Raw genomic sequence first — 27,630 nt, forward strand, 5'->3', positions numbered from 1 at the left:
CACGTATCCCCGTGGAACACTTGACACCTTGTACAGTCCATGCCCCGCCGAATTGAATCTGTTATGAGGACAAAAGTGGATGCAACTCAATATTAGGAAGGTTTTTCTAATGTTTTGTACACAGTGTATATCCTGTATGTAGGCTACTGTACGTGTACCTCTGACGTGAGGAAACCATGAATAGCTAAATATTTGTGGTTTCCAAAGTATAAAGTGGGTACACTGTACTATGAATGTGTGAATGAACTTCAGTTGGGTTGCAAAATAAGTCAATATTATCCACCCGCTGTGAGTTTGCTCCCATTTTCTACCATGCGCTTGCAAACACTGGCTAAAGTGGCTGTATAGAATAATTGGGGAGTGACATGAGTGACTAACACCACATGGACAAGTTAACTCAAACAAACATTCTATGGTTCATCTCAATTCACTATGACCCCCCCCCCCCCCCCCCCCTTCTTCCCATGAAGTTCTCAAACTGCAAATGTTTGCAAAAAAAGGTTTGAGTCATCCAGGAAACGTCACTCACTTATCTATTCAAGCGGAATATCGTAGAGTTCTGTGGAAAATAAGCTTTCCATTTTCTCTCAACAGGCCCTTTTCCCTAGCAATACCCACCAGATCATTTAGCTGATCTGAGGAATTTATAAGTTTGAGGAATTTATAAGTGAACAAACAGGCCAACCGGATAACTGTGAATACTGACAAGATTTTTCTTGGAAATTATATTCACATGGAAATGAAGTAGTTGTTTTCTTTCTACTTGGTTAAAGTGAAAGCACTCGTTGTAATAATATTAGTCTTGGCAATCATTTAGCTGTATGGATTTGCTATGAAAGATTCAACATAACATTTTGTCAGGCCTCTGGACATTGCAAAACTTTTATGCACACCTTCATTGAGAAAATATTCACATTATTGTACTTTCACTGCATAGAACTGACACCTAAAGTGGTAGAGGGCTTTCACACGACTAGAAATGGTTGATGAACGAGTTACAAAACAATTGACCGAAAGCGTACTTATTAATCCTCTTTGTTCCTACATAGAACATAAGGCTTTCACGAGAAAGCGCCACTGTTGCCCATCTTTTGACTTTTTTAAAAATGATTTTCCATAACAGGCCACTTCATCTCCTTGTCCACGGTTCTTCACCAGGTTTCCTTTGGGTTGCCAAAAACAGTGAGAAACAAAAGTTCTGATGAAAGAAGAGAGTTAGTCACTCCAATTTAAACATAAACCGTAAATAATATAGTAATAACAATATAAATACACAACATGATGATGTAGCCATTGACACTTTGCTTCTTGAAAGTCCAATATCGTGAAAACTTGAACGCAAAACATTTTAGGACTGCATCAAGAGTGGGACTAATGAAATGATATATATATATATATATATATATATGGAGTGAAGTTTGTCTTTCACTTCTTATGGCTGGGGGCAGTATTGAGTAGCTTGGATGAATAAGTTTCCCAGAGTAAACTGCCTACTACTCAGGCCCAGTTGCTAATATATGTATATAATTGAGCAATTTAGAAAGAAGATAGAAAACACTCTGACGTTTCTAAAACTGTTTGAATGATGTCTGTGAGTATAACAGAACTCATATGGCAGGAAAAAACCTGAGAAAGAATTCAACCAGGAAGTGGGAAATCTGAGGTTTGTAGTTTTCCAACTCATCGCCGATCGAATATACAGTGGGATATTGGTCATATTGCACTTCCTAAGGCTTCCACTAGATGTCAACAGTCTTTAGAACCGTGTTTGATGTTTCTACTGTGAAGGTGGGGGAATGGGAGCTAAATGAGTAAGGGCAGAGTGGCGCAAGCTGGTCACGCGCGCTCATGTGAGAGTTAGACAAAGAAATTCTCCAGTTGGAACATTATTGAAGATTTATGTTAAAAACATCCTAAAGATTGATTCTATACTTCGTTTGACATGTTTCTACGAACTGTAATATGACTTTTTGTCGGAACTTTCGCATGGACTTGCCCGCGCGTCGTGAATTTGGATTGTGCACTAAACGCGTGAACAAAAAGGAGGTATTTGGATATAAATTATGGACTTTATGGAACAAAACAAACATGTATTGTGGAACTGGGTTCCTGGGAGTGCATTCTGATGAAGATCATCGAAGGTAAGTGAATATTTATAATGCTATTCTGACTTCTGTTGACTGCACAACATGGCGGATATCTATATGGTTGTTTTGGTCTCTGAGCACTGTACTCAGATTATAGCATGGTGTGCTTTTTCCATAAAGTTTTTTTGAAATTTGACACAGCGGTTGCATTAAGGCGAGGTTTATCTAAAGTTCCATGTATAATAGTTGTATCTTTTATCAATGTTTATTATGAGTATTTCTGTAAATTAATGTGGCTCTCTGCAAAATCACCGGATGTTTTGGAGGTAAAACATATCAACGAGCCTATGTAAACTGAGATTTTTGGATATAAATATGAACTTTATCGAACAAAACATACATGTATTGTGTAACATGATGTCCTATGAGTGTCATCTGATGAAGATCATCAAAGGTTAGTGATTAAGTTGATCTCTATTTCTGCTTTTTGTGACTCCTCTCTGGCTGGAAAAATGGCTGTGTTTTTCTGTGACTAGGTGCAGACCTAACATAATCGTTTGGTGTGCTTTCGTCAAAAAGCATTTTTGAAGTCAGACACTGTGGTGGGATTAACAACAAGTTTATCTTTAAAATGGTGTAAAACACTTCTATGTTTGAGGAATTTTAACTATGAGATTTCTGTTGCTTGAATTTGGCGCCCTGCACTTTCACTGGCTTGTTGTCAAATCGATCCCATTAAAGGGATCTTAGCCCGTCTCAGCCAAAATAGGTTTTTAAAGGCCCAGCATAGTCAAATCAAGGGATGGAGTTTTTGCATGCAGGGCTAAATCACCAGAGTAAATTAGTTAAATTAGTTATGTTTCACTATATTTGATCACTCCAATATTGGTATAACTCCGCGGCGAGGTGTAGATTTACAGATTTACTCCCGTGTACACCTGTGTCACGGCTGGGGTTCGCCCCTATATACAGACCCCATGGCCGCGACACACGTTCTCTTTAATTTCTCGCCGGACGTCCGTATGGTTTGAGGTACAAACTTCTAAAGTTAACTTGGTAAGTCACATGTAAGTGTAATATCTTGCGTGGAAATATACTCACTGGCTGTTTGCAGCCTGGAGCAGCTGGCCACATGGCCACTCAATGCGTGGTTGATCTGTATCTTCTGCCCGTGGTTTGTCGTACTTGTGTTTTGTTAACATTACCCTACGACTCTGTGTGCGTCCATTAGTATGGTGGCTCTTGCTGCCACAAACTGTAATTTACCTTACACAACTTGCCGTCTGGCTTGTTCTATCTGTGTGTTGTGTATTGTTTTAACATGCTGCTCCCCGTGCTATGGGTGTCGATTGATATGTGTCTTCTGCCCGTGGTTTGTAGTACCTGGTTTGTTAGCATTACACTACGACTCCATGGGCATCCATTAGTATGGTGGCTCTTGCTGCCACAAACTGTAATTTACACAAACCGTAAACTACCTTACACAACTTGCCAACTGGCTTGTTTTATAAGTGTGTTTTGAATTGCTGGTTCTCTGCAGGTTTTTTCTTACACTTTCCCCTGCAGAGTGGAAGAGTATCGTGGGGTTCTTCCACTACATTGAGACATAAAATTGGAGTTACTCCATCATATGGTGCTGTTCTTACTGCTAGGTAATATTGCAGTTGGTGAAAAAAAGAAATGCCTGTTGTTGCCACACGGTGCTTCCCTGTTTTTTTGCAGAGGTACTGGGTAATTTATCCCTTACCAGGTTCCTATTCTTCCAAGCAGGTCACGACATAAGCTCTCCCAGGGCATCGTCCAGGTCTTCGCAGAGGTACTGGGTGATTTATCCCTCACCGGGTTCCCACTCAAATCAAATCAAATTTTATTTGTCACATACACATGGTTAGCAGATGTTAATGCAAGCGTAGCGGAATGCTTCTAGTTCCGACAATGCAGTAATAACCAACGAGTGATCTAGCCTAACAATTTCACAACAGCTACCTTATACACACAAGTGTAAAGGGACGAAGAATATGCAGATGCAGTAGATGGTATCGAGTACAGTATATACAGTGGGGAGAACAAGTATTTGATACACTGCGGATTTTGCAGGTTTTCCTACTTACAAAGCATGTAGAAGTCTGTCATTTTTATCATAGGTACACTTCAACTGTGAGAGACGGAATCTAAAACAAAAATCCAGAAAATCACATTGTATGATTTTTAAGTAATTAATTTGCACTTTATTGCATGACATAAGTATTTGATACATCAGAAAAGCAGAACTTAATATTTGGTACAGAAACCTTTGCAATTACAGAGATCATACGTTTCCTGTAGTTCTTGACCAGGTTTGCACACACTGCAGCAGGGATTTTGGCCCACTCCTCCATACAGACCTTCTCCAGATCCTTCAGGTTTCGGGGCTGACGCTGGGCAATACGGACTTTCAGCTCCCTCCAAAGATTTTCTATTGGTTTCAGTTCTGGAGACAGGCTAGGCCACTCCAGGACCTTGAGATGCTTCTTACGGAGCCACTCCTTAGTTGCCCTGGCTGTGTGTTTCGGGTCGTTGTCATGCTGGAAGACCCAGCCACAACCCATCTTCAATGCTCTTACTGAGGGAAGGAGGTTGTTGGTCAAGATCTCACGATACATGACCCCATCCATCCTCCCCTCAATATGGTGCAGTCATCCTGTCCCCTTTGCAGAAAAGCATCCCCAAATAATTATGTTTCCACCTCCATGTTTCACGGTTGGGATGGTGTTCTTGGGGTTGTACTCATCCTTCTTCTTAAAGAAAAACTAACAGGTCTGTGAGAGCCGGACTTCTTATTGGTTGGTAGGTGATCAAATACTTATGTCATGCAATTTAATGCAAATGAATTACTTAAAAATCATACAATGTGATTTTCTGGTTTTTTGTTTTAGATTCCGTCTCTCACAATTGAAGTGTACCTATGATAAAAAATACAGACCTCTGCATGCTTTGTAAGTAGGAAAACCTGCAAAATCGGCAGAGTACCAAATACTTGTTCTCCCCACTGTACCTCTTGTGTCTGAGCCGTTGAATTGCGACTCTACTTTGTCTCAATACTGATGCTTAGCTTGTTTGATTGCCTTGTGGAGGGAATAGCTACACTGTTTGTATTCGTTCATGTTTCCGGTCACCTTGCCCTGGTTAAAGGCAGTGGTTCGCGCTTTCAGTTTCGCGCAAATTCTGCCATCAATCCATGGTGTCTGGTTGGGGAATGTGTGTGATTGAAGGCCATGCGTGAGTGGGTCGGCCAGGCTCGGGCTCAGGCTGAGGACGGCATGGAGTCCCCTTGGGTGTCGTCTACAATGCTTGAGGGGTACCAACCCCAATTCCGGTGCCAGCCCACGTCCTTCAGGGGCCTTCGTGTCACCACGGTGGCCGACCCCCTGAAGAAAACCCTGTGGCTGGATCAAGACATCAGAACAGCTAGGTGGGTTCTACTCCACTTATTTTGTGGTCCCAAAAAGAGACGGAGGGTTTCGACCGAATCCGGACCTCCGCAATGGGTTCTTGAAGGTACTGAGGTTCCACATGCTGTCCCCAGCCCGCGTGTTGCAGGCTGTGTCCAGGGACCAGGGGTTAGTGACGCTGGACCTGAACAATGCATACTTCCATGTTCCTGTTCACCCAGCTCATTGACATGACCTCCGATTCACTTTCGAAGGGACAGCTAACAAATTCATGGTTCATCCCGTCGGCCTCTCCTTGGCACCCTGCACTTTCACAAAGTGCATGGACACTGTCCTGGCACCTCTCACGTCCAGAGAATTGTTGATCCTCAAATACCTGGCTGATTTGTGCCCCGACCAGGACCCAGGACCTGTCAGACAGAGATATGCTCCTGACCCATATTGGTGGGCTGGGCATTACTGTAATCGACAAGAAGAGTGTGGCCTTCATTGGCATGGAACTGGACTCAGTCCTCATGAGAGCACGCCTGCCCACCAGAAGGGTTCAGGCGATCTTATCTTGCCTCAACCATTTTCGGCAGGGTCAGGTGGTATCGGCCCTGACCTGCCAACGCCTGTTGCTGATTCACTTACCAAAAAGCTCCATGCTTTTTGGTAAATTCTGAGTACTACCGGATGGACCCCGGTGGGAGGATATCTTTCTGCCCGAACCCTTTATTCCTCCCCAAGGTTCTGTCAGATAGGCATGTGAACATCCCTTTCATCCTGTCTGCTTACAACCCCCCGGCAGCAGTGGGGGAGTCTGGGCCTCCCTCCGGCATGCTGTGCCCTGTGCGGGCACTGGTTGCCTATGTGGAGCGGACACGGTCAGTGAGAACAACAGCTCTTTGTCTGCTATGGTGAGAGAGTCCTGGGGGCTGGGCTATCAAAGCAGAGGCTCTCTCACTAGATCGTGGACACGATTACGACAGCATACGACCTGGCAGGCCAGTGGTGGGGTCTGTGGTGGGACAGTCAACACAAGGTGTTGCTGCGTCTTGGGCTCTACTGAGAGGAGTGCCCCTCGCTGATATCTGTGCTGTGGCCAGATGAGCTTCCTCTTGCACTTTTGCTAGGTACTATCAGGTAAATGTGAAACCTCCCTCTGCGGTTGGTTCAGCGGTCCCGGGCGTCACCTCCTCCTCCGGGGACTGTGCCGAGACACACCTTCCACATTTACAGCACCTGCGTCGGTACCGCACTGGAACTTCGCAGCTGGCTGGCCAGGTCCCGCTAGCACCGACCTATCTGGTACAGGTATAACAATATATTGGAGTGATCCAATATAGCGAAACATAATGAAGGTTACGTATTTAACCACGGTTATGTGAGCTATATGGATCACTCCAATCCTCTACGGTGATAGAGGTGCCTCAAAAATTATGTAGAGAACATGTGTCGCAGCCATGGGGTCTATACAGTGGGGCAAAAAAGTATTTAGTCAGCCACCAATTGTGTAAGTTCTCCCACATAAAAAGATGAGAGAGGCCTGTAATTTTCATCATAGGTACACTTCAACTATGACAGACAAAATGAGGGAAAAAAAATCCAGAAAATCGCATTGTAGGATTTTTAATGAATTTATTTGCAAATTATGGTGGAAAATAAGGATTTGATCACCTACAAACAAGCAAGATTTCTGGCTCTCACAGACCTGTAACTTCTTCTTTAAGAGGCTCCTCTGTCCTCCACTCGTTACCTGTATTAATGGAACCTGTTTGAACTTGTTATCAGTATAAAAGACACCTGTCCACAACAGTCACACTCCAAACTCCACTATGGCCAAGACCAAAGAGCTGTCAAAGGACACCAGAAACAAAATTGTAGAACTGCACCAGGCTGGGAAGACTGAATCTGCAATAGGTAAGCAGCTTGGTTTGAAGAAATCAACTGTGGGAGCAATTATTAGGAAATGGGAGACATACAAGACCACTGATAATCTCCCTCGATCTGGGGCTCCACGCAAGATATCACCCCGTGGGGTCAAAATGATCACAAGAACAGTGAGCAAATATCCCAGAACCACACGGGGGGACCTAGTGAATGACCTGCAGAGAGCTGGGACCAAAGTAACAAAGCCTACCATCAGTAACACACTACGCCGCCAGGGACTCAAATCCTGCAGTGCCAGACGTGTCCCCCTGCTTAAGCCAGTACATGTCCAGGCCCGTCTGAAGTTTGCTAGAGAGCACTTGGATGATCCAGAAGAAGATTGGGAGAATGTCATATGGTCAGATGAAACCAAACTAGAACTTTTTGGTAAAAACTAAACTCGTCGTGTTTGGAGGACAAAGAATGCTGAGTTGCATCCAAAGAACACCATACCTACTGTGAAGCATGGGGGTGGAAACATCATGCTTTGGGGCTGTTTTTCTGCAGAGACCAGGATGACTGATCCGTGTAAAGGAAAGAATGAATGGGGCCATGTATCGTGAGATTTGGAGTGAAAACCTCCTTCCATCAGCAAGGGCATTAAAGATGAAACGTGGCTGGTTCTTTCAGCATGACAATGACCCCAAACACACCGCCCGGGCAACGAAGGAGTGGCTTCGTAAGAAGCATTTCAAGGACCTGGAGTGGCCTAGCCACTCTCCAGATCTCAACCCCATAGAACATCTTTGGAGGGAGTTGAAAGTCCGTGTTGCCCAGCAACAGCCCCAAAACATCACTGCTCTAGAGGAGATCTGCATGTAGGAATGGGCCAAAATACCAGCAACAGTGTGTGAAAAGGTTGTGAAGACTTACAGAAAACATTTGACCTCTGTCATTGCCAACAAAGGGTATATAACAAAGTATTGAGATAAACTTTTATTATTGACCAAATACTTATTTTCCACCATCATTTGCAAATAAATTCATTAAAATCCTACAATGTGATTTTATGGATTATTTTTTTTTTCATTTTGTCTGTCATAGTTCAAGTGTACCTATGATGAAAATTACAGGCCTCTCTCATCTTTTTAAGTGGGAGAACTTGCACAATTGGTGGCTGACTAAATACTTTTTTGCTCCACTGTATACAGGGGCGGACCCCAGCCGTGACATGTAAACGGGAGTAGATCTTTAAATCCTCACCTCGGATGTCGCAGAGTGATACCAATATATCAGTGATCCATATAGCTCACATAACCGTGGTTACATATGTAACCTTAATTATTAGACCAATAACAGAGAGAGTTCCAAGCCGCTATGTCAATAACAGCTAGTTTTCAGTTTTCCCTCTCCATGCAGACCTCTCCCAGACATTCCTATCAAAATTCTTGCTTGAGAAACTGCTCTTTGCTAAGAAGCTATTTTCTAACACTTTCATTGAAAACAATCACAGTAAGGTACTTAATTGATACCCAGAAATGATTTGATATTGAGTCTGAATTCAAAACCCTGCTGGGACCCCCATCTGACTCTCTCCAAAGACGTGTAATAAATTGCATTACTGCACTGGCATAGGTTTTTAAATGAACATCTGTGAATTTGTCAAACTTAAATAAACAAACACTGATTACCAAATTCAACGCATACTAAGAAGTAGTACAATTGACCAAAACCCAAACATTTCCTCTCTTAAATGGTCGCTCTCACACATATAGTGGACTTCAACAACACAACACTAAACTACACTAATCTACACTGGTCATTCAGGTCAAAGCTCTCACCTTCAGTGGTCTAAGATGTAGTTTGTTTACCGGTTCAGCACTAATTAGGGTCCCAGGAGAAACACTGACCAAACTTTGGTACCTACCATGTTATATTATTTTCAAGGTGCAGAAAAAGGGCCAAACTTATTGACATTCAGCACACAAATGAACCTGGAAGCTGCCTCTGGTATTTTGTTGGGCAGCACCATCCTCTGTCAAGGCATTAAGGAAATAAAGAAATAACACAAAAGTCGACTCAGAAAAAGATGACTCTAACCTCGAGCCATGACTACAGTGTGTTGACTGATGGTCAAAAACAGCATTTCGCTGCAAAGCCTGTTTATCCCAATGGTCTATAAAACCAGGCCATTGCGATTGGCTGAGCCAGAGACGGAAGCGAGACATCCCTCTCCCACATTTTTTCTGTTTCATTGGAAGTCAATGAACTAAGTAGACCAGACCCAGCTGCTATCATGTCTATGGAAAAGCCAATCCCTTTGGTAGACAGGAATGGACCATTTTTTGCAATGGTAAACAGCCTGAGTAAACAATCTTCATTTATCCACCATCTTTGGCTGAGCTATGGCGATGACCTAGGCCACTTCCTGTTTTGTGAGCCTGCAGTGGGAGCAGGAAGTGAAACCAAGGCGATGGGGTCCTGTGAACGCCAACTGGACAGGGCTCAGAGGACCGTCGACCACCGCCATACTGACCAATCAGGTGATGGGAAGTGACAGGACAGGAAGTAGCAAAAAGACATATATGGCTAAAGGTCAGAGGCCGGGTGTTGCTTTAATACCAGTCATGACAACGCTGTTTTACCCTTTCGTGAATTCCATTGGTGGAACGTATGTACAGTTATAAAGAGGAAGTGTGAGACTCGAGAGCACCTACAAAAGTGTTCTAAAAAAGTTTGTTGGGTTGTGAGTAATTTCAAAATGATATATTCTTTAAACATGCTTTACTAAAATAGTTCCCTTTTAGATATTTAAATAATTTTGTAATGTGCCATAAACAGATCAAGAGCAAGCAGTAATACTATCCATTATGCAAAATATCCCCCAGAAATCAGAAACATACTATTGTGGACATGTAAAGTTCACTGAACCATGACCGGCAGTATGCAAATTATCATATCTCAATTATATACACAACAGTAAGTGTATGCTTTGCATTGGTGACAGGTAAATGCTGACCCTTAGATGCAGTTGATTTTCTCCTGAAGGCCTAAGGCACAGCAGAATCTGTAGCAGTGCAGATTAGATTAAACATGCATTTACTGACCTCTGGTGGCGAACAACATTACTGCTATTTTATGTGCAAAAAAATAATTTAATTGAAAATAATTGGATCTGTCTCAAGTTTTAATGTCACTTGCACAAGTACAGTGAAATGCCTTTCTTTCAAGCTCCAGAACCAACAATGCAGTATTTCAATGTAGCTCAAAACATGAGTTTGAACAGAAACACGAGTTGGGTTACAACTGAGGGAACAGCTTTAGATAAACTTTTTGTGGAAATCGTTGTTCTGATCAAACATCAGTAAATAACAGCGTTTGTTTTTAGCGCCTCCGCGGCTTGTAAATATGCAGACCTTTCGGAGCATGTCAACATGCGCCGAGGACACTTTCTCAATGAAAACACAAAAAAAAGGTAGAAAGTAGGCATAAACTGAAAATAACTTTCCCCAACAAAATCACCAGCAGCATCCACAAGGAGTTCATGTTACACTAGGCCATTCAGGGTAAACCACTGGGAAACGTTCTGTAGTCGTTCATGTGTTTAGACCTCTTCCCCTCACCTCTATGGGATATAGTGCTGAGGCATGGACACACTCCCCTCCCTCCAAAATATATTCCTTTCTATCCAGGAGCATATGTTTGACCCGTGGTCCCCATGAATGCAGCCATCTGCTCCGTCCTCCAGATGATCCGTGGCTGTGTGAGAACGGCCCTGCCATTGTACGAACTCACTGGGCGCGATGTGGGAGAATCCCCCTCATCCCCACAACAGAGAACAGTCAGACATTTTTTTTTAAAACCCATTCCCGGCCACCCCTTCCCCAATGGCAGTCATCCCATTGTCGCACTGACAAGGAAATGAACTAGAAGTTTCTCATTACTGAACTGCTAACTGATGTGGGTTCCTTTTATTATGCGCCGATTATTTTGGTTGCGTTGACTCTTTGGAAATGGAGGGCAACACAAAAGGGGGAGAAAACATATTGGACATAATTGAAGTCTCTTCTTTGTGAAAATGGGAGCAGAAGCAAAACTGTTCCTACAGCAACTCAACTATAGAGATGGCGTCACTATTGGCTACTATTAGCTTTTTGTCATCTTTAAAATAGCAGCCACGCAAACGATACAGCAGTTGTTTGAGCCAGGCGTCAGCTGTCATCTGAAGGAATTCAGCCTCATTGCTTTTCAGGGAGTAAGCAGAGGGGTGTAAAGATCAGGGACGAAACAAAAGTCATCTTATCTCCATATGAAATCTGAGCCGCTTGACTATCCCCCACCCTATGCGCACACAAACACTTCTGAATAACAGAAGGTATTCAACCTAAAAGAGTAGTCCCCTGTTACAGTAGCCTACAGATTTAGCTGTGGGTAGTGTTTTGTGGAGCAGCTTTATATTGAAACAACCGTTCCAAAGAAAGTTTTTGGGCTATAACCAGGTTAACGCGACAGGACACACGACCAAACCAAGAGTTACTCAAATGTGCGACTTCACAATTTGAAGAGGCATGTTCATTTTGTGAATACAGTCGATAATATTCTCAAACCCCCGATGGCATGGCAAATTCAGCACTGCATTTCGGACGCAAACATTACGTACAGAGTTCCCCCAAACACCTTGAAGACAGTGACAATACAATCATTGTAAGGGACTAAACATGTTTAATTTAAAAAAGGTACAAAAAAAAAAAATTATACAAAACCCCAAAAGATCTATAAATACATAAAAATAAATTAAAACTTAATTTACTAAAAGACCCATTAACACTAAAACAAGCTTGAAACATTTGTCAAAAGGGCATTTAAATACAACGGAATGCAAAAAGAGCATCCACTCAGAACCAACTACCATTTGATCTCCAAAGCACTTTTAGAACACTACAATTGAATCTACTGAACCAGGTGCAGTTTAGGTCCAACTCAATAGAATCAGATTTCAACAGCAACCCAGTTTAATCATAGCACGTTTCCATTTATTTTTCTGCTAAAAGTCAGGGATTACATGCAGAGTCCACCACACAGGGGATACACACTGTACCCTTGGGTGAGTCTTCAGAACATCTACATACAACTTCAAAACATATTTACAGAGATCGCAGAAACAAGTGAGAAAACAATTATTCATTCTCACAAACCACCTTGCCAAGTAAAGTTAGGAAACCGATATAAGCTTTCATCTAAAAACAGAAAATAGGTCCCCCTGCAACAAGCAATGAAAATTGCAGTTTCCAAACTAAAGAAAAAGTTTATAGGCACTGAAGTCATTTAAAAAAACTAAACTGGGTTTTTTGGAAAAGGTACATTTAAGCCCAGTCAGAAGAACAGTGTATAATAAAGACCATTGCCAGTATACAAAATATCACAACATTAGTCACCCAACATTCATAGGGGGAAATCTTCTAGCCTGGCAGAAATGGATTTCTATCCTTGTCTTTGGCTTTAACCTTATAAGATGAATTCATTGCGCCTCAAACTGGCATTTACATGACTAGTAAGGTGGCAGGAAATTAGGACTTCCAGCACCAATCACACAATTTGATAAAATGGTCAGTGCAACGCAACTCCGGCACCTTGCCTTGTTGACTTCGAACTCAAATTGTACAGCTTAATTTTGCTTAAACTTAACTGAAGCACATTCGTTTGTCAAGCATCTGCCGTACAGTAACAGCATACTGCTGTAAGGTTCTATAAAAAAAATAAACAAGTCTTTCAATGGACAAGACAAGAGTCACACTGGTTGGGGAAGGTTTGAGGATATCATCATACCTAGAGGAAGAAGCTAGTGCCGCTGAAGCCCTCGTCAGGCACTGACAGCTGACTGAAGATAGGCAGCCGCCGACCAGACCCATCTGGACCAGAGGAGTCAGACCCACTGAGGCTGCTGGCTGAGCTGCCACACCCACCCTCGTGGTCTGACAGTGAGGTGTAGGAGAGGCTTCTGGCACCGAGAGCAGGGCCACAGGGGGGACTCTGGCTCTGCTGCAGGCCGCAGCCCTCTGATAAGGTACAGGGGGTCTGGGAGGGGGAAGGTACAGGGGACAGTCCACAGAGGGAACAGCCAGAGTCAGGAGAGGGGAGAAACTGAGACTGGAGATCACAGGCCGGCTCAAAGACACAGTCCACCTCGGAGAAGGCGTGGGAGAGTAGGTCGGTGATGTCAGCTGAGGTATGAGGGGAAACTGGAGGCACGAGGAGGAAGGGGTGGGAATGCTTCAGGGGCTGTGGAGGGGCAGAGGGGAAGCCTGAGAAGCTGAAGCTCTGCCTAAGCAGAGGGGGTCGTCTGGAGCGGGGGGCTTGGGGACCAGGGCCAGGTCTGGCAGGGCCCAGGTCGTCCTCGTTGTTATGAACAAAGTGGCAGCGGATGCCGTATGGACAGAAGCCGATGGTGTGGAAGGTGCGACAAGGCTCTGTCTTGTACTTGGGGTGTCTGTTGAGGTCACGCATCTCATCAAAGCCGTGGGCAAACTGGCACTTCCCCCCGTACTTACAGATGCCACTCTCAGCAAAGGTGCGGCACAGTTCAGTCTTATAGCGTGAAGAGGTGGGAGACCCAGAGACAGGGCCACCAGTAGGGGAGGCTGGGGGCTGTTTAGGTTCTGTAGAGGCCCAGCCTAGGGTGCACGTGCTGGAATCTAGGGTGCACGTGCTGGGATCCACCATGCTGACCGAGCGCTCAGCCCAGAATGACATCTTGTTCAATCTGGATGGAAGTGAGGCATCTGTGTTCTGCCCCCAGTGGCAGGAGGTCATGGTTGCACTTTCTGTGGAGTCTGTAGAGAGGGCAGAGCTAGATGCAGAGAGGGAACAGGGGGCCCGGGGCTTATTGTAACCAACAGGTCTCACTGGGAAAGTTGACTGCTTGGATGCATCCCGGAGGTCCAGGCTCAGAAGATGCTGGATAGAGACGGTAAAAAAAAAGAAGTTATACAGACATCTACATTTTCACAACATGTTCTGTTGCCTGAAGACTACAGTCATGTCAAGAACGCCATCTTATGTTACCTGGAGGACCCGCATCTACATAAAAAAATAATTTAACAGCTAAACTTAACACATCAATAAACAGACGTTCTATAGGCCCATGTGCAAAGGCCTAACATGAGTAAGCTAAAGTTAGCAAGAGCGATACTTGGTATTTTGAAAGCAACGTTAACGGCATAGTTCAAATCAGTCGACCATCTACAATTAGGTGCTGTAAGATTTACTTTGTAAATGGACAATCGTTAAAGTGAAAGAAAGGCTAGACTGTCCAAGCAGTTCGGATTTGTTGTGGGTGATTTTAGCTAATGCAATTTTCGTTTTCATATTACCTCTAGTTAGTTGCTTGGATTCAGTTACTTTAGCAGAACAATGTCAATGTACTGTAAGCTAGCCAATACCTGTCGTTGACTTTTGAAGCGCGCCCTAAAACTCATTTAAAATGCACATGGATAACCAGCACTCCACAGTTGGTTTGTGCATTGAAAGCACCAATCTTATTTTGGAAACGATTGTGTAGTTGAAAAGAGTAATCGACGTAACTCACGTTAACCACCAATGTGGAGTCATTTCCAGTGATACTCCGAACAGTACAACAAATTAAAAACGCACGTCAATGAATGAATGACAAGATGCTCCGCGTCACTGGCAGTTGCACGTATTTGTAAGTTAGTCGGGCGCACATTGTCAAATAAAAACATAGCTAGCTAACAAAACATGACACCACTAACAAAGGTGTTCTCATCGATCTGTGCCACTAACCTATCTGGGGACTGAACCTGCATTGCAAATTCACTCACTGCCGGTATTCATTCGAAATAGACTTGTTGGCAAGTTTAAATAATTAGGTAGCTAGCAAAACTACACATTATTTGCATATACGGTAGTCTGCTACATTGTGCTAATCATCCGTTGATTGGTGCAACGCTAGCAACATCAAGACTTGCTGCCAGACACGAGTCATTGTTAGCTGGCTAGTTAGTTCGTTTTTAATGGTTAAAAAATAACCAAATTACCTTGCACATAACCTCTTCCAAATCAAGAAATTGATTAAGCGCGTATGATGGCATTTTCATGAGATGGGATTCCCTCTTGCACAAACGAGAAAGCCTGCTAACTCCAGTTAAGCAAACTTTTCAAAGTTTTCAGTGCGAACTACAAACCTTCGCGCTGGTCCACGTGTGGTTTTAAGGCTTCACTGTATACCACAGCCACACCCCTGCACCAACTCTCATTCCCCTCTGTATGGCCCGCCTACCGCTCAACCTAGTAGTTCCGTGCATGTCAGTCAAGCAAAGCACGGAAGAGCGCTGATTTACCCGTCGCGGAGAGAAGCACGTCACATCACAACAACAAATCTTTTGACGCACACCGATTAATGGCCAATGTTGGACTGCATACCATTTCTCTCTTACAACCTAAAGCACAACTTGTTTTCATACATTTTAATTTTGAGTGATTATAATTTAGAAAGATGCTAAATATATGTTGTAGTTTAATGAAGACGGAAGCCACCAAGCACATATTGTTGGTCAAATTGGACAAGATGAGGAAGGTACTGCACGTTTCCATTCACACAAATATGAATGTGCAGATGATAGGATGCAATAACAATGTAGCAATTCAAACTAATGTCAGTGCACTGTAATGAGTAACAGTACCTCATGTAAAATATCAGCATTCTGCATACCATCCAAACACACATGCAACAAGAAGTTGTGTCCATAACATGCTCATTCAATGCATGGCCACATTGGCCAGTAAGCTAATGCTATGGTCACAAACCTTCTCACTTGTGGCGTCTAGCCCACATGATTAACTTATGGAAATCTCATAACACACATGAAGATATAGTTTCCTCCTCAAGGCTCACCAAATTGAAACGTCAAACCCATGTCCATAAGGAGGAGGATCTTGAAGTACCTTGATGTCACGATCGCGGGGGAGTTATGTCCTGGTCAGATAAAAGAGACCAGGGATCAGGGGATCTAGACCAGGCCGAGCCCACCAGCAGCAGCAGCCACTGGGTTGTGGCCCAACTCACAGTCACCCAGGAGCTCAAAAAGACAGAGACGACAGACCTCCTGGAGAAAGGCCTTTGATTTCAGAGGTGGAAGGTGTTGAATGTTTTCACCCCTAGGCTAGAGATCCAGACATTAAAGCCAATGCTGCCTGGAGGTGACGGAGGGCAGGCAGGGGTGACGTGGTCACACGTTGGGTGCAGCCAGCATTGGGAACTTTGGTTTAGAGATAGCACAGTCAGGGATGGCAGACTAAAATCCTACCAGAATTAGCGTGAGTGGAGATGGTGAAGGGGAAGTTTGTTAGACAGATCGTATGTGATCCTGTTCTCAGTAGGTCAAACATAATTTTAGAGAAACTGTTGCTGGATACTATCAATTGCAGTTTTATCCCATTCTCTCTATCTCACTTATTATTATCATTATTATATATTTTTTAACCTTTATTTAACTAGGCAAGTCAGTTAAGAACAAATTCTTATTTACAATGACGGCCTACCCCTGCCAAACCCGGGCAGTGCAAGGCCAATTATGCGCTGCCCTATGGGACTCCCAATCACGACCGGATGGGATACAGCCTGGATTCGAACCAGGGACTGTAATGACACCTCTTGCACTAAGATGCAGTGCCTTAGTCTGCTGCGTCAGTGACGACTTGTTGTTTCTCATTATAGTCCCCTTTTGCTATATTGAGCATTGCACTAACAAGGCTCTCTCCCTTGTTGGGGGAACGGAGTTAATACCGATAAGGAGGAAGGGGGGTGGACAGAGGGTTAAGTAAGGCCAAGGGGGCTTTTGGAGACACAAGGGCACTTGTGAACAAGCTGACTTAGGTCTTATGTCCATGCACTTAAGGTCTTTCAGTAACATAACTTGAACTCATGACAATGCAGAAAGAAAGGTTTTGTTTTGGTTATGGCCAGAGCTCAATGGTTTGTGCCCTCTAGAAACAGCAGCACATTTTAATCAATGATCCTCTATATGAGATGAGGGAAACTATAGCAGCTCCAAACAGGCTCTATCCATCCCCCAGTATCAATTCTAAAAGTAACTTGAAAGACACAACAAAAATAACATTTTCGCAACAATTAAGAAATTACAGGCCATTACTATAATTGAATGTAACGCATTCAAGTATAATGTCTTATTTCGTCCATTATCAATATCTACTGTGATGTGCCATGGCAAGACGAAGAAGAACGCCTGTTTTCAAATTCTGGAGCCACATGCAAAGAATAGGAAATTGAATACAATTGTGATTCTGCAATATTTTAACGGTTCAAATATCAAGTTGTTTGGTTTCCATTGAAAGAGGACAGAAAAAACAGTGTGCTAGCTGACCAGTGTGCTAGCTGTAGAATAGATTATGTGGACCACGACAAATGCAAACACCTCACAGCCCAGAACTCCAAACCTGTTGGTCTAAAGACCATTAGAGTATGTGTGTAGAGCATTAGGGGCTTCTACGTTTAACGCAATGTTGTCCAAAAGCAGGGGGAGTGGCTGAGTTTTGTGTGGCTAGGAAGAGAAGGGATGGAGGTGCGTTCTTGTCCCCTTTAGCTCAGCTTGGTTAATAGGGCTTTAGTGCATAATGTGTTTCTGGGCTAACAATGCCTTCCTCCCCCGTTGACGAGGTGAAGGGGAGTGGTTTGAATGGAAGGAACTGGGGGAGGGATATTGGGGGTGAGGGGTGATTGTTTAGGGAGGAGAGGGCTAAACAACAGTGTCAGGAGGCACTGAGGAGCCCTACCGCAAACGTATTCCCCACCACCTTCATCACTCATGCCAGCATTGCACCACAGATCAACACGTGTGTGTGTGTGTGTGTGTGTGTGTTGTGTGTGTTGTGTGCTTGCTTGCGTGCGTGTGGGATGTGAGATGCTAAAACTTTAGCTGTGGTTACTATTACACAACGTGCAGTCAGACAGCAACCGAAGAACCATGGGAAGGTAAAACCTCAACTGAAGGGCATTGAAAAAAACGACTCGGGTAGCAAGGGAAATTACTTAAAGGGGCTAAATGCCACAGGTGGTTTGAATAAATTGCCTCACTGAGTATGGGCATTTTGGCATAATGCTATTCACACTGTTGAGGGAGGTCCAATAATGGGACACCATTAGGGACTATGACAGAAAATCCCTGCCCCCAGCATCAGGACTAAAAACAAAGACTGACTTGACAGGATCACAATCCTTCGGTGTTACATGAAAAGGCTGCTTCACACACTTCTCAGTTAGACATTGTCATGCTAATGTAATTTGTGCAATAGCAAAGCGTGGGGAATGTAACGCCAAACCCAGTGTTTTTATTTTATTAAAGTATAGACTCATATTTCAAGTGTAATACCCACCAATATACAGTACATTATTAATCTACTTTAAAAACACTTTCCACAGTTGCGATACAAAATGGCCAGGTTTATTTGTCTTTATTAACCAGGTAGTTTGGGTCTGTCATGCCCTGACCTTAGAGATCCTTTTTATGTCTCTATTTGGTTTGGTCAGGGTGTGATTTGGGGTGGGCATTCTATGTTCTATTATTTGTATTTCTATGTTTTGGCCGGGTAGGGTTCTCAATCAGGGACAGCTGTCTATCGTTGTCTCTGATTGAGAACCATACTTAGGTAGCCCTTTTCCCCACCTGTCTTTGTGGGAAGTTGACTTTGTTTATGGCACATAGCCTTAGGCGGCACGGTTTGTGTTGTCGTGGTTATTGTTTTCGTCTGCCTCTTTTTCTAATAAAGAGAACATGTACACTCACCACGCTGCACCTTGGTCCTCTTCATTCAACGGCCGTGACAGGGTCATGGATGCTGATTGGCTGAATGCCCGTGGTATATCAGACATTATAAACTGGGTGGTTCGAGCCCTGGATGCTGATTGGCTGAAATCTGTGGTATTCCACAGGTATGATAATCTATTTTTACTGCTCTAATTACGTTGGTAACCAGTTTATAATAGTAATAAGGCACCTCGGGGGTTTGTGGTATATGGCCAATATACCATGGCTAAGGGCTGTATCCAGGCAGTCCGTGATGCGTCGTGCCTAAGAGCAGCCCTTAGCCGTGGTATATTGACTATATACCACACCCCTTCCGGCCTTATTGCTTAAGTATATTTCTGGAAATATTGAGTATTCTGTTCCAATTAGGTTGGACATGACAGTCCTTCAGTCAGTTCTATACTCTGGCAGCTCTATCTAGTGCGTCCCTAGGCCCTTCGGTGTGTTTCCTTCATATTGGTCTGTGAGGCCTAATTCAAGTCGTAGTCCTACTTCATTGCTAATGAGACAAACAACAACAGTCAGGGCCTGGAATCAGATGCGTACCACCTATAGCCTACTCTTTCAGGCTAGCTCCCATGATCTTCCGCTCAGGGCTGTTTGTATACAGCCTGCCCTGCCCTGTGACAGCGGGTTGTCCCGTTTGTTTGTCCTCGCCACAGTAAATCTGTTTTGATTTCATTTACAGGTGATGAAGTGCACACCCGTGTTATTACGTGTCGCACACTGAGGTCCACTGTTCTACATCATGCATCTGTACTCAGATAGCCAAAGCAGTAGTTGAAATACTGTATCACAATGCTGTGAGTGAACAGTGGTATGTGTTCCTATGTCGGATTAGGTGAAAATGCTGTAAGTGGCTATGCCAGAGGTTTGATGATAACCAACAGTAGTGTACTATTTTATGGATTCTAATGTTAGTGCTGTGTCTAAAGACCTCTATTTTTCTGTAAGAGAGTAGGGTTAGATCTGAGGATAGAGTTAACTGCCAGAGAGATCCTGAGGGGATGCCAGGACCAGGTGATACACCTCCACTTAAGACAAGCCAAAACAATTTCTCTTCCTGAGGGGAGAGGTATTCACTCTGTCAGGGCAGAATGACACGTAAGCCCTCCCCACCACAACCTCTCTTGCCAAGGTGTTGGTGTGTGCATGTTTATGTAAGTGTCTGTGTTTGTGAGCATGAGAGTGTGTGACACAGAACAGGCTGAGGGGATATGGGGGGGTAGTTTACTCAGCCACAGTCCTGGAGCAGAGAGGAGTCTGGTTACCCCTACACAAACAAATGGCTTGACCAACAGATCAGGTCTCCAGAGAACCACAACCATATACAAGCTAATGAACAATTGGCAATACTCCAAGGTTTGTCCAGGGGTTATGGATGAGTTATCTAGAATGACTCAGGTTTGTTGTTAGAGGATGTGCCATCTAGTGCACGCAGTGAGATAAAGCACATGGGAGGATGGAGAAAGATTGATTTCTGGTGGTCCTTCTCACTGGAATTCTGTGGCCAGATGTAATTGCAAAACCACATGAGGCATTTGTGGAGTTTTTGAAAGAGCATTAGGGTATGGCAGGTCATGAGTTTGAGGGCTCCAAATGGCTTCTATTTGACAACCCAATCCAAGTGGTCAGCTTGGTTGTTAAAGGCCTAGTAGAGCGACAGGACCAGAAACGATGCATTGGAACAAACACACAATCTGCAGTATTGTGGCAAAATGAATAAATGTCTAATAGAGTATAATTACATTTTAGTCAAGTGACGCTTTTTAGGTCACTGAAAATCATTTTGACACAATACTGACCTCTTCAGTTCTGTGGACATTTTCGGTTACTCGTGTGAGGAGGCAGTATATCATTTTAGCCTTGGCTTTATGTTGATATACACCATCTGTAACAACCTGTCTCCAAACCCCTTACTCATGGGAGAATGGAGTTAGAGAGGGGGAAAACCTTTTCTTTTTATCTTTGGATATGAGAGGGGAGAGGGTGCTTTTTTTTCATTTCTCAGAGGGCCTGTTTTCTATTTTTCGGAGCTGGCCCCACAGGAAGGCCCTTGTGTTCCACACGCGGTCCACTCTGTCCCGCTCCCCGCCGAGGGCCCTATCTTACATCACATCAGGCAGATACGCTTTCAAAGCCTGCCCCTGCTGGCCCCCTTTATGGCCATTCTTTAATGGCCATTCAAAAGCATGGAAATGTGGGTGCATAAAGGGAGATGGGAGGAAGGGGTGTAGGGAGGGAAAACAGGAAAAAACACGGCATGCTGTACAAAACCCCATAGAATGGAATGCAGCTCGAGAGTTCTGCACAGCTATGCCAGTGAGGGGTTTTCTGAAGGCCCGGGAGATATTTGGACGCTGCTGAACATCTGCTCGCAGTGACCAAGCCCCCTCCCCCTCCCCCTCTCTTTCAGTCTCCTGTTCCTTTCACCACGGCCATCCAATCATAATAAACTTTAGGGCTTGCTCTAATTAGGGCTGGCCTGCCGCCTGAGGAGCGACTGACTGTGCATGCCTGAGCACAGTGATTGTGATTATCCTTCATGTGAACAAAGAGCCCACCACCACTGCTCTGTAGAGGGGGCTCTTCTTTTAAAGGAAATAATCCAACTACAGCAGCATGCTGAGGGCCATGCTCAATGAGGGAAATAAATTATATAGAATTGTAAAGAAATGGTATTGACCAAAAGTTGTTAATGACTCAATGTACAGGTAACTGTCAAAATAAAGGAAACACTTAAGTAAACGAGGTCTACAAAGTACATTGAAAGCAGGTACTTCCACACAGGTGTGGTTCCTGAGTTAATTAGGGAAAGGGGGTACCTAGTACCTAGTCAGTTGCACAACTGAAATGCATTCAACTGAAATGTGTCTTCCGCATTTAACCCAACCCCTCTGAATTAGAGAGATTAAATTAACATCCCATCATGCTTAGAGTCATGCATAAAAATGCCACCAGGGCTAGAAGAAGAAATATCAGTGACTTTGAAAGAGGTCTCAAAGTAGCATAGTGAAATTAAAGGGTGCGGGTATGTGTCTCAGTCACCAGATCTCAACCCAATTGAACAGCATTTTCCCCCATCATCAACAAAACCTCAAATTATGTAATTTCTCCAATAGAGTTCCAGACACTTGTAGAATGTACAGTGCATTGCCAAAGTGGATTTATTTGGATTGCATATAATGGACATAAACAAAAAAGTTCAAATTGGTGAAGTGAAATTAACAAAATAACTTATTTAATAAATAAATACAAATGGAAAAGTGGTGCGTGCATACTGTATGTATTCACCCCCTTTGCTATGAAGCCCTTAAATAAGATCTGGTGCAACCAATTACCTTCATAAGTCACATAATTAGTTAGATTGCACACAGGTGGACATTATTTAAGTATCACATGATCTGTCACATGATCTCAGTATATATATACACTTGTTCTGAAAGGCCCCAGAGACTGCAACACCACTAAGCAAGCGGCACCATGATGAACAAGGAGCTCTTCAAACAGGTCAGGGACAAAGTTGTGGAGAAGTACAGATCAGGGTTGGGTTATAAAAAATATCTGAAACTTTGTACATCCCACGGAGCACCATTACATCCATTATTAAAAAATGTGAAGAATATGGCACCACAACAACCCCTGCCAAGAGAGGGACGCCCACCAAAACTCATGGACCAGCCAAGGAGGGCATTAATCAGAGACGCAACAAAGAGACCAAAGATACCCCAATCTCTGATGTGGAGCTTTGCAGCTTTTTCTGGGTTATCTGTCCATAGGACCACTTTAAGACGTACACTCCACAGAGCTGGCCTTTAAGGAAGAGAAATAAGAAGCAAACATGTTTGGTGTTTGCCAAAAGGCATGTGGGAGACTCCTCAAACATTTGGAAGAAGGTACACTGGTCAGATGAGCCTAAAATTGAGCTTTTTGACCATCAAGGAAAATGCTATGTCTGGGACAAACCCAACACCTCTCATCACCCCGAGAACATTATCCCCACAGTGAGGCATGGTGGTGGCAGCATCATGCTGTGGGGATGTTTTTCATCTGCAGGGACTGGGAAACTGGTCAGATTTGGAGGAATGATGGATGGCGCTAAATACAGGGAAATTCTTGAGGGGAAACCTGTTTCAGTCTTCCAGAGATTTGAGACTGGGGCTAAGGTTTACCTTCCAGCAGGACAATGACCCTAAGCATACTGCTAAAGCAACACTCGAGTGGTGTAAGGGGAAACATTTAAATGTCTTGGAATGGCCTTGTCAAAGCCCAGACCTCAATCCAATTGAGAATCTGTGGTATGACTTTTAAAGATTGCTGTACACCAGCGGAACCCATCCAACTTGATGGAGCTGGAACAGTTTTGCCCTGAAGAATGGGCAAAAAATCCCAGTGGCTAGATGTGCCAAGCTTATAGAGACATACCCCAAGATACTTGCAGCTGTAATAACTGCAAAACGTGGCTCTACAATGTATTGACTTTGGGGGGGGGGGGGGGGGCGGTGAATAGTTATGCACGCTTAAGTTCTGATTTTTTGTCTTATTTCTTGTTTGTCTCACACCAAAAAAACATTTTGCATCCTAAAAGCGGTAGGCATGTTGTCTAAATCAAATTATACAACCCCCCCCCAAAAAAATCTATTTGAATTCCAAGTTGGAAGGCACTAAAATAGGAAAAATGCCAAGGGGGGTGAGTGATTTCGCAAGCCACTGTATGCTTGTAAAACCTGTTCTGGAGGCCTATTAAGCTGCCAAAGCCCTATTAATACGCTTTATGTTGGTGTTTCCTTTATTTTGGCAGTTACCTGTATTCACTGCTGAAGGAAATGGGGTCGTATTGAATGAAATGCCTTTTTGCTTCCTGTATATTTCTCCCGCTGTGAAGGTAAAAGTAGCTTGTCAGGCGTCTTGGATTTTACCTCTCTTTTTTTGGGGTAACCGAATTAATACTGATAAGACGGGATACTCGGATTTCTTACGATTAACATTTTTTACACTTTCCATTGTGATAAGGTATTAGTTGAGGCCTGAAATAGAGTACTATTACCGTCAGTCAACCAGAAAGAATGCATGAGGTTATACCGATGGAATGTTTTTTATGAATTTTTTTATTTAACCTTTATTTAACTAGGCATGTATGAGGTGCAAATGCAAATGTATCATAAATGGCTGTGACACAACTTTTGTGCGTTTCCTATCCCCCATCGCTCCCAATTGTAAAGCTTTTCAAAACTTCCTCTTGGTGCTTGGTATTTTTTGCAATACAATGTCTGTCCACAGGGGAGCAAAATGGCTGGTTCGGAGTGGAAATGGATGGCAGAGAATATATGACATATGAGATGATCTTATCAGAGATCCCTGTTATCAGTACAATCACATGGGGGCTGGGGGAGGAATCAGATGTCATACTGCCATGAGAGAACACAGACTATTCTTTCATGAAGACGTTTGACCATTTATTAGAGTAATTAGTGAGAGAGGAAGAGAGAGACAGACAGAGAGCGAGAGAGTTATATTTCTTTATCTGCATCTAAGACTGATGGAAATTCCTTGTAGTAGTCTGCATGACTTTCACGCAATAGCAATAAAAAATAAAAAAAAGATAAACAAAATGTATAGCTGAGGGTATGCTTAGAAAAGGAGACAAACCCCATCCCCCACAATCCGGTGTTTTTCTGCCCCCAGCACTACCCAGGTCACCATTTGAACAACTCCAAAATCTTAAACAGGCCCACACCTCACCCTCTCTTTAGGCTCTGTTGTTTATTCCTCCTTAAGGCCACTTGACAAATCATCTGGTTACTGGGCTGATTTGTGGATCCTGAGGGTATAGAAAGAGAGGCGGATAGGGAGGGGGTGGTGGTAGAGGGGGGAGGTGTGCGCTCCACCCAAACCTCCAGCCGCCCCCCTGGCAGAGGTAAGGCAGATGGGCTCTGGGTCAGAAAATGTGGAGATGATTAGCCCTCAACAGGCCGCTAGCTGACTAACCATTCCCTAGCTTCCAGGTTTCTGCCAAGCCTTCATGTAAATCATGTGGTTATATGGTCTCTCAGCCATATGTCGGTTTGGTTGCTTTGTTGGCCTTCTGTTGTTCAGAGTGTTGTTTGGTTCTGTATTTCCTCACTGTTAAGGCCAAGCAAGGCCGACCCTATGGGAAAATTATTTTTCCATCAACCGCATGTTGGTGAGCATGGTGATATGTTTAATTTCCCAATGTGAAGTGTTGCTACTTAAGGGTCGGAATATTATTTTTGCAAAGGAAACTCAATAGTTATTCAAGCTTTTCAAACTTTCTATTAACACTAAAACAGGTGATGTTAAACCTCAATTACTCCTAATGACAAATACAGATCGTAATTGGGTCACATATTTTCTATGGAAAGCCACTGCCATTTTTTAATCAGTGTGGCCAGAAGACAAAAAGCCCACTCGGGTCATGGTAATAATCTTTCTCCTTGCTCACCCTACACTAGAAAAACAGCTAGCCTCTATCCATCTGTGTCCCATTAGAGCTATCAAAATACACACAGGCTTAATTTAGCCCAGTGCAGAGGCCTTGACACCCATCGGGCATGCCCAGCAGGTACCGCACAGGGGCCAGAGGTGACGACCTCACCTTTGCCCCCTGACATGGCCTCCCCCCCCCCCCCCCCCCCCCCCCCCCCCCCCCCTGCCATTCCGTTCCTCATAACAGCAATCCTGTTGATTCAATTAAACACGAAGAACGCTGTGGCGCTCCCGCACAAAGGGGGCAAAGGTACAAGGCCAGTCAGGGAGAGGGATGGAAGGCAACAGGCATCCATTAGAGCCAAAGACAGGCAAACAAATGCCTTGTAACCAGGGAGAGGCCACATGGGTAGAGGTGGGAGGGGTGGAGGAGGTACAGGGGATGGACAAAGAGGTCATTATTTTTGGGGTAGCCCATTGGATCTCAGCAGCGATGACATAGGGTCAGCTGTGAAGGACTCGGTGGGGTCGACTGGCCACGAATGCACGGATTACCACTGACACGACATTTCATTAGGTAAACATTGAAGGATAAGCAAGAGTAACTCTTCCATGGGTTTAGTGGATGTGGCTTTCTATTGAGGACTGTGTCAGTTCTGAGAAGAGAAAAGACAGGGACAGGGTGTCTGTTGTGCTGCTCTGCGAATAAAACACAAACTACAATATTGAAGCAAATGCAAATGCATACAGTATACATATGTGTGATCACTTTTTATTAGGCTGAGATATTAAAACAGGACATCTTTTGGTGTTTATACACAAATAGGTATTCTTTTGATTTAAATCAAACAGTTGCTTTTAAGGTAGAGCAAGCCCACACACCTGCATTTCTGTCATGATGACCTGGTTTGAAGGTGAGAAGGCAGAACCACCCAATCTCTCCTATTTAGCCCGACAGTATATTGTACATTCCGTTACACTAACAGTACTTCAAATAAAAAATGTTTTAAAAAAAAAATCACATGCGCAGAATAAAACAAGGTTAGACTTGACCATGAAATGCTTACTTACGAGCCCTTTCCCAACAATGCAGTTAAAAGGTAACAAAATGAACAAATTGATTCAAAGCAAATAGTAACACAGCAAAATAACACAGTGAAATAACAATAACGAGCCTATCTACAGGCTATATACAAGGAGTACCGGTACCGAGTCAGTGTACTGCGGTGCGAGGTAGTTGGGGTGATTTGATTGAGGTAATAAGCACATTGTAGGTTTGGTTTGGTGATTGACTGAAGTACTATGACCATGCAGGCTGGGGATGAGAAGCAGAAAGTCCGGTTAGATGTTTAATTACTTTCAACCACTAAGAGCTTGAACAAATGTTATATCAAGTAATGTAGGTATAGTACATGGATTTGGTTCCAGGATTTAGAACATTGGATGGGTGATGTAGACAGTGTTTAATGAATAGTTAAGGACATAGCCTCCCAGAGCCAGTCATTTCAAACTGCAAGTCGCCCTTGTAATGCTTTGAGACGTTCCTCTCCAACAGCACAGCATAAATGGGCATTTTAATGAAATACCAGTTGGACACAGCTTTCTTAGCCAGTGGCATTTGGGGCATTGTCTTCTTGATGGACAGAAATCATGGCGATAATGTCAGATTTGCCCAAACAATCCATTGAGTTAGCCCTGAGAAACCCAAAACCCACAATGTCTGCGTGCATTACCTTGGCACCGGAGTCATGTCAGGGAGGGTGTGTGTGTGACTGGGAGTTGAGAGAGTAGCACTTAAGGTTATTTGAAATAAAGGTGCTCTTTAATCCTGGGGGGATTCTAACATGACCCCACCCCAGTTCAGCCTAAACAAACCGTCCCATGTCTTTTGTCATGGCACATGCAAAGTGTGGCTCGGGACGACGATAACTTTGTTTCTAGTGCGAGAGCTAAGATTCAGGAAAACAATGTGAT

The 27,630-nt window shown here is 43.7% G+C and overlaps 1 protein-coding gene across 2 annotated transcripts; it reads right to left on the bottom strand.

Annotated features, from left to right (window-relative positions):
• Nucleotides 1–12,071: 12,071 nt before the first annotated feature.
• Nucleotides 12,072–15,702, bottom strand: LOC110507453 (mRNA decay activator protein ZFP36). 2 transcript variants are annotated; one of them, XM_021587457.2, is made up of 2 exons: nt 15,571–15,702; nt 12,072–14,323 (listed from the first exon to the last, which is right to left on the bottom strand). In XM_021587457.2, the coding sequence occupies exon 2, from the start codon at nt 14,177–14,179 to the stop codon at nt 13,196–13,198; it is 984 nt and encodes a 327-aa protein (XP_021443132.1). In that variant the 5' UTR covers nt 14,180–14,323; nt 15,571–15,702; the 3' UTR covers nt 12,072–13,195. The 2 variants fall into 2 exon arrangements, with proteins under 2 accessions (XP_021443132.1, XP_021443131.1); XM_021587456.2 differs by lacking the exon at nt 15,571–15,702 and adding an exon at nt 15,424–15,562.
• Nucleotides 15,703–27,630: the final 11,928 nt, after the last annotated feature.

Source organism: Oncorhynchus mykiss, chromosome 27 (genome assembly GCF_013265735.2).
Source record: "Oncorhynchus mykiss isolate Arlee chromosome 27, USDA_OmykA_1.1, whole genome shotgun sequence".
In the NCBI taxonomy this organism is placed as follows: domain Eukaryota; kingdom Metazoa; phylum Chordata; class Actinopteri; order Salmoniformes; family Salmonidae; genus Oncorhynchus; species Oncorhynchus mykiss.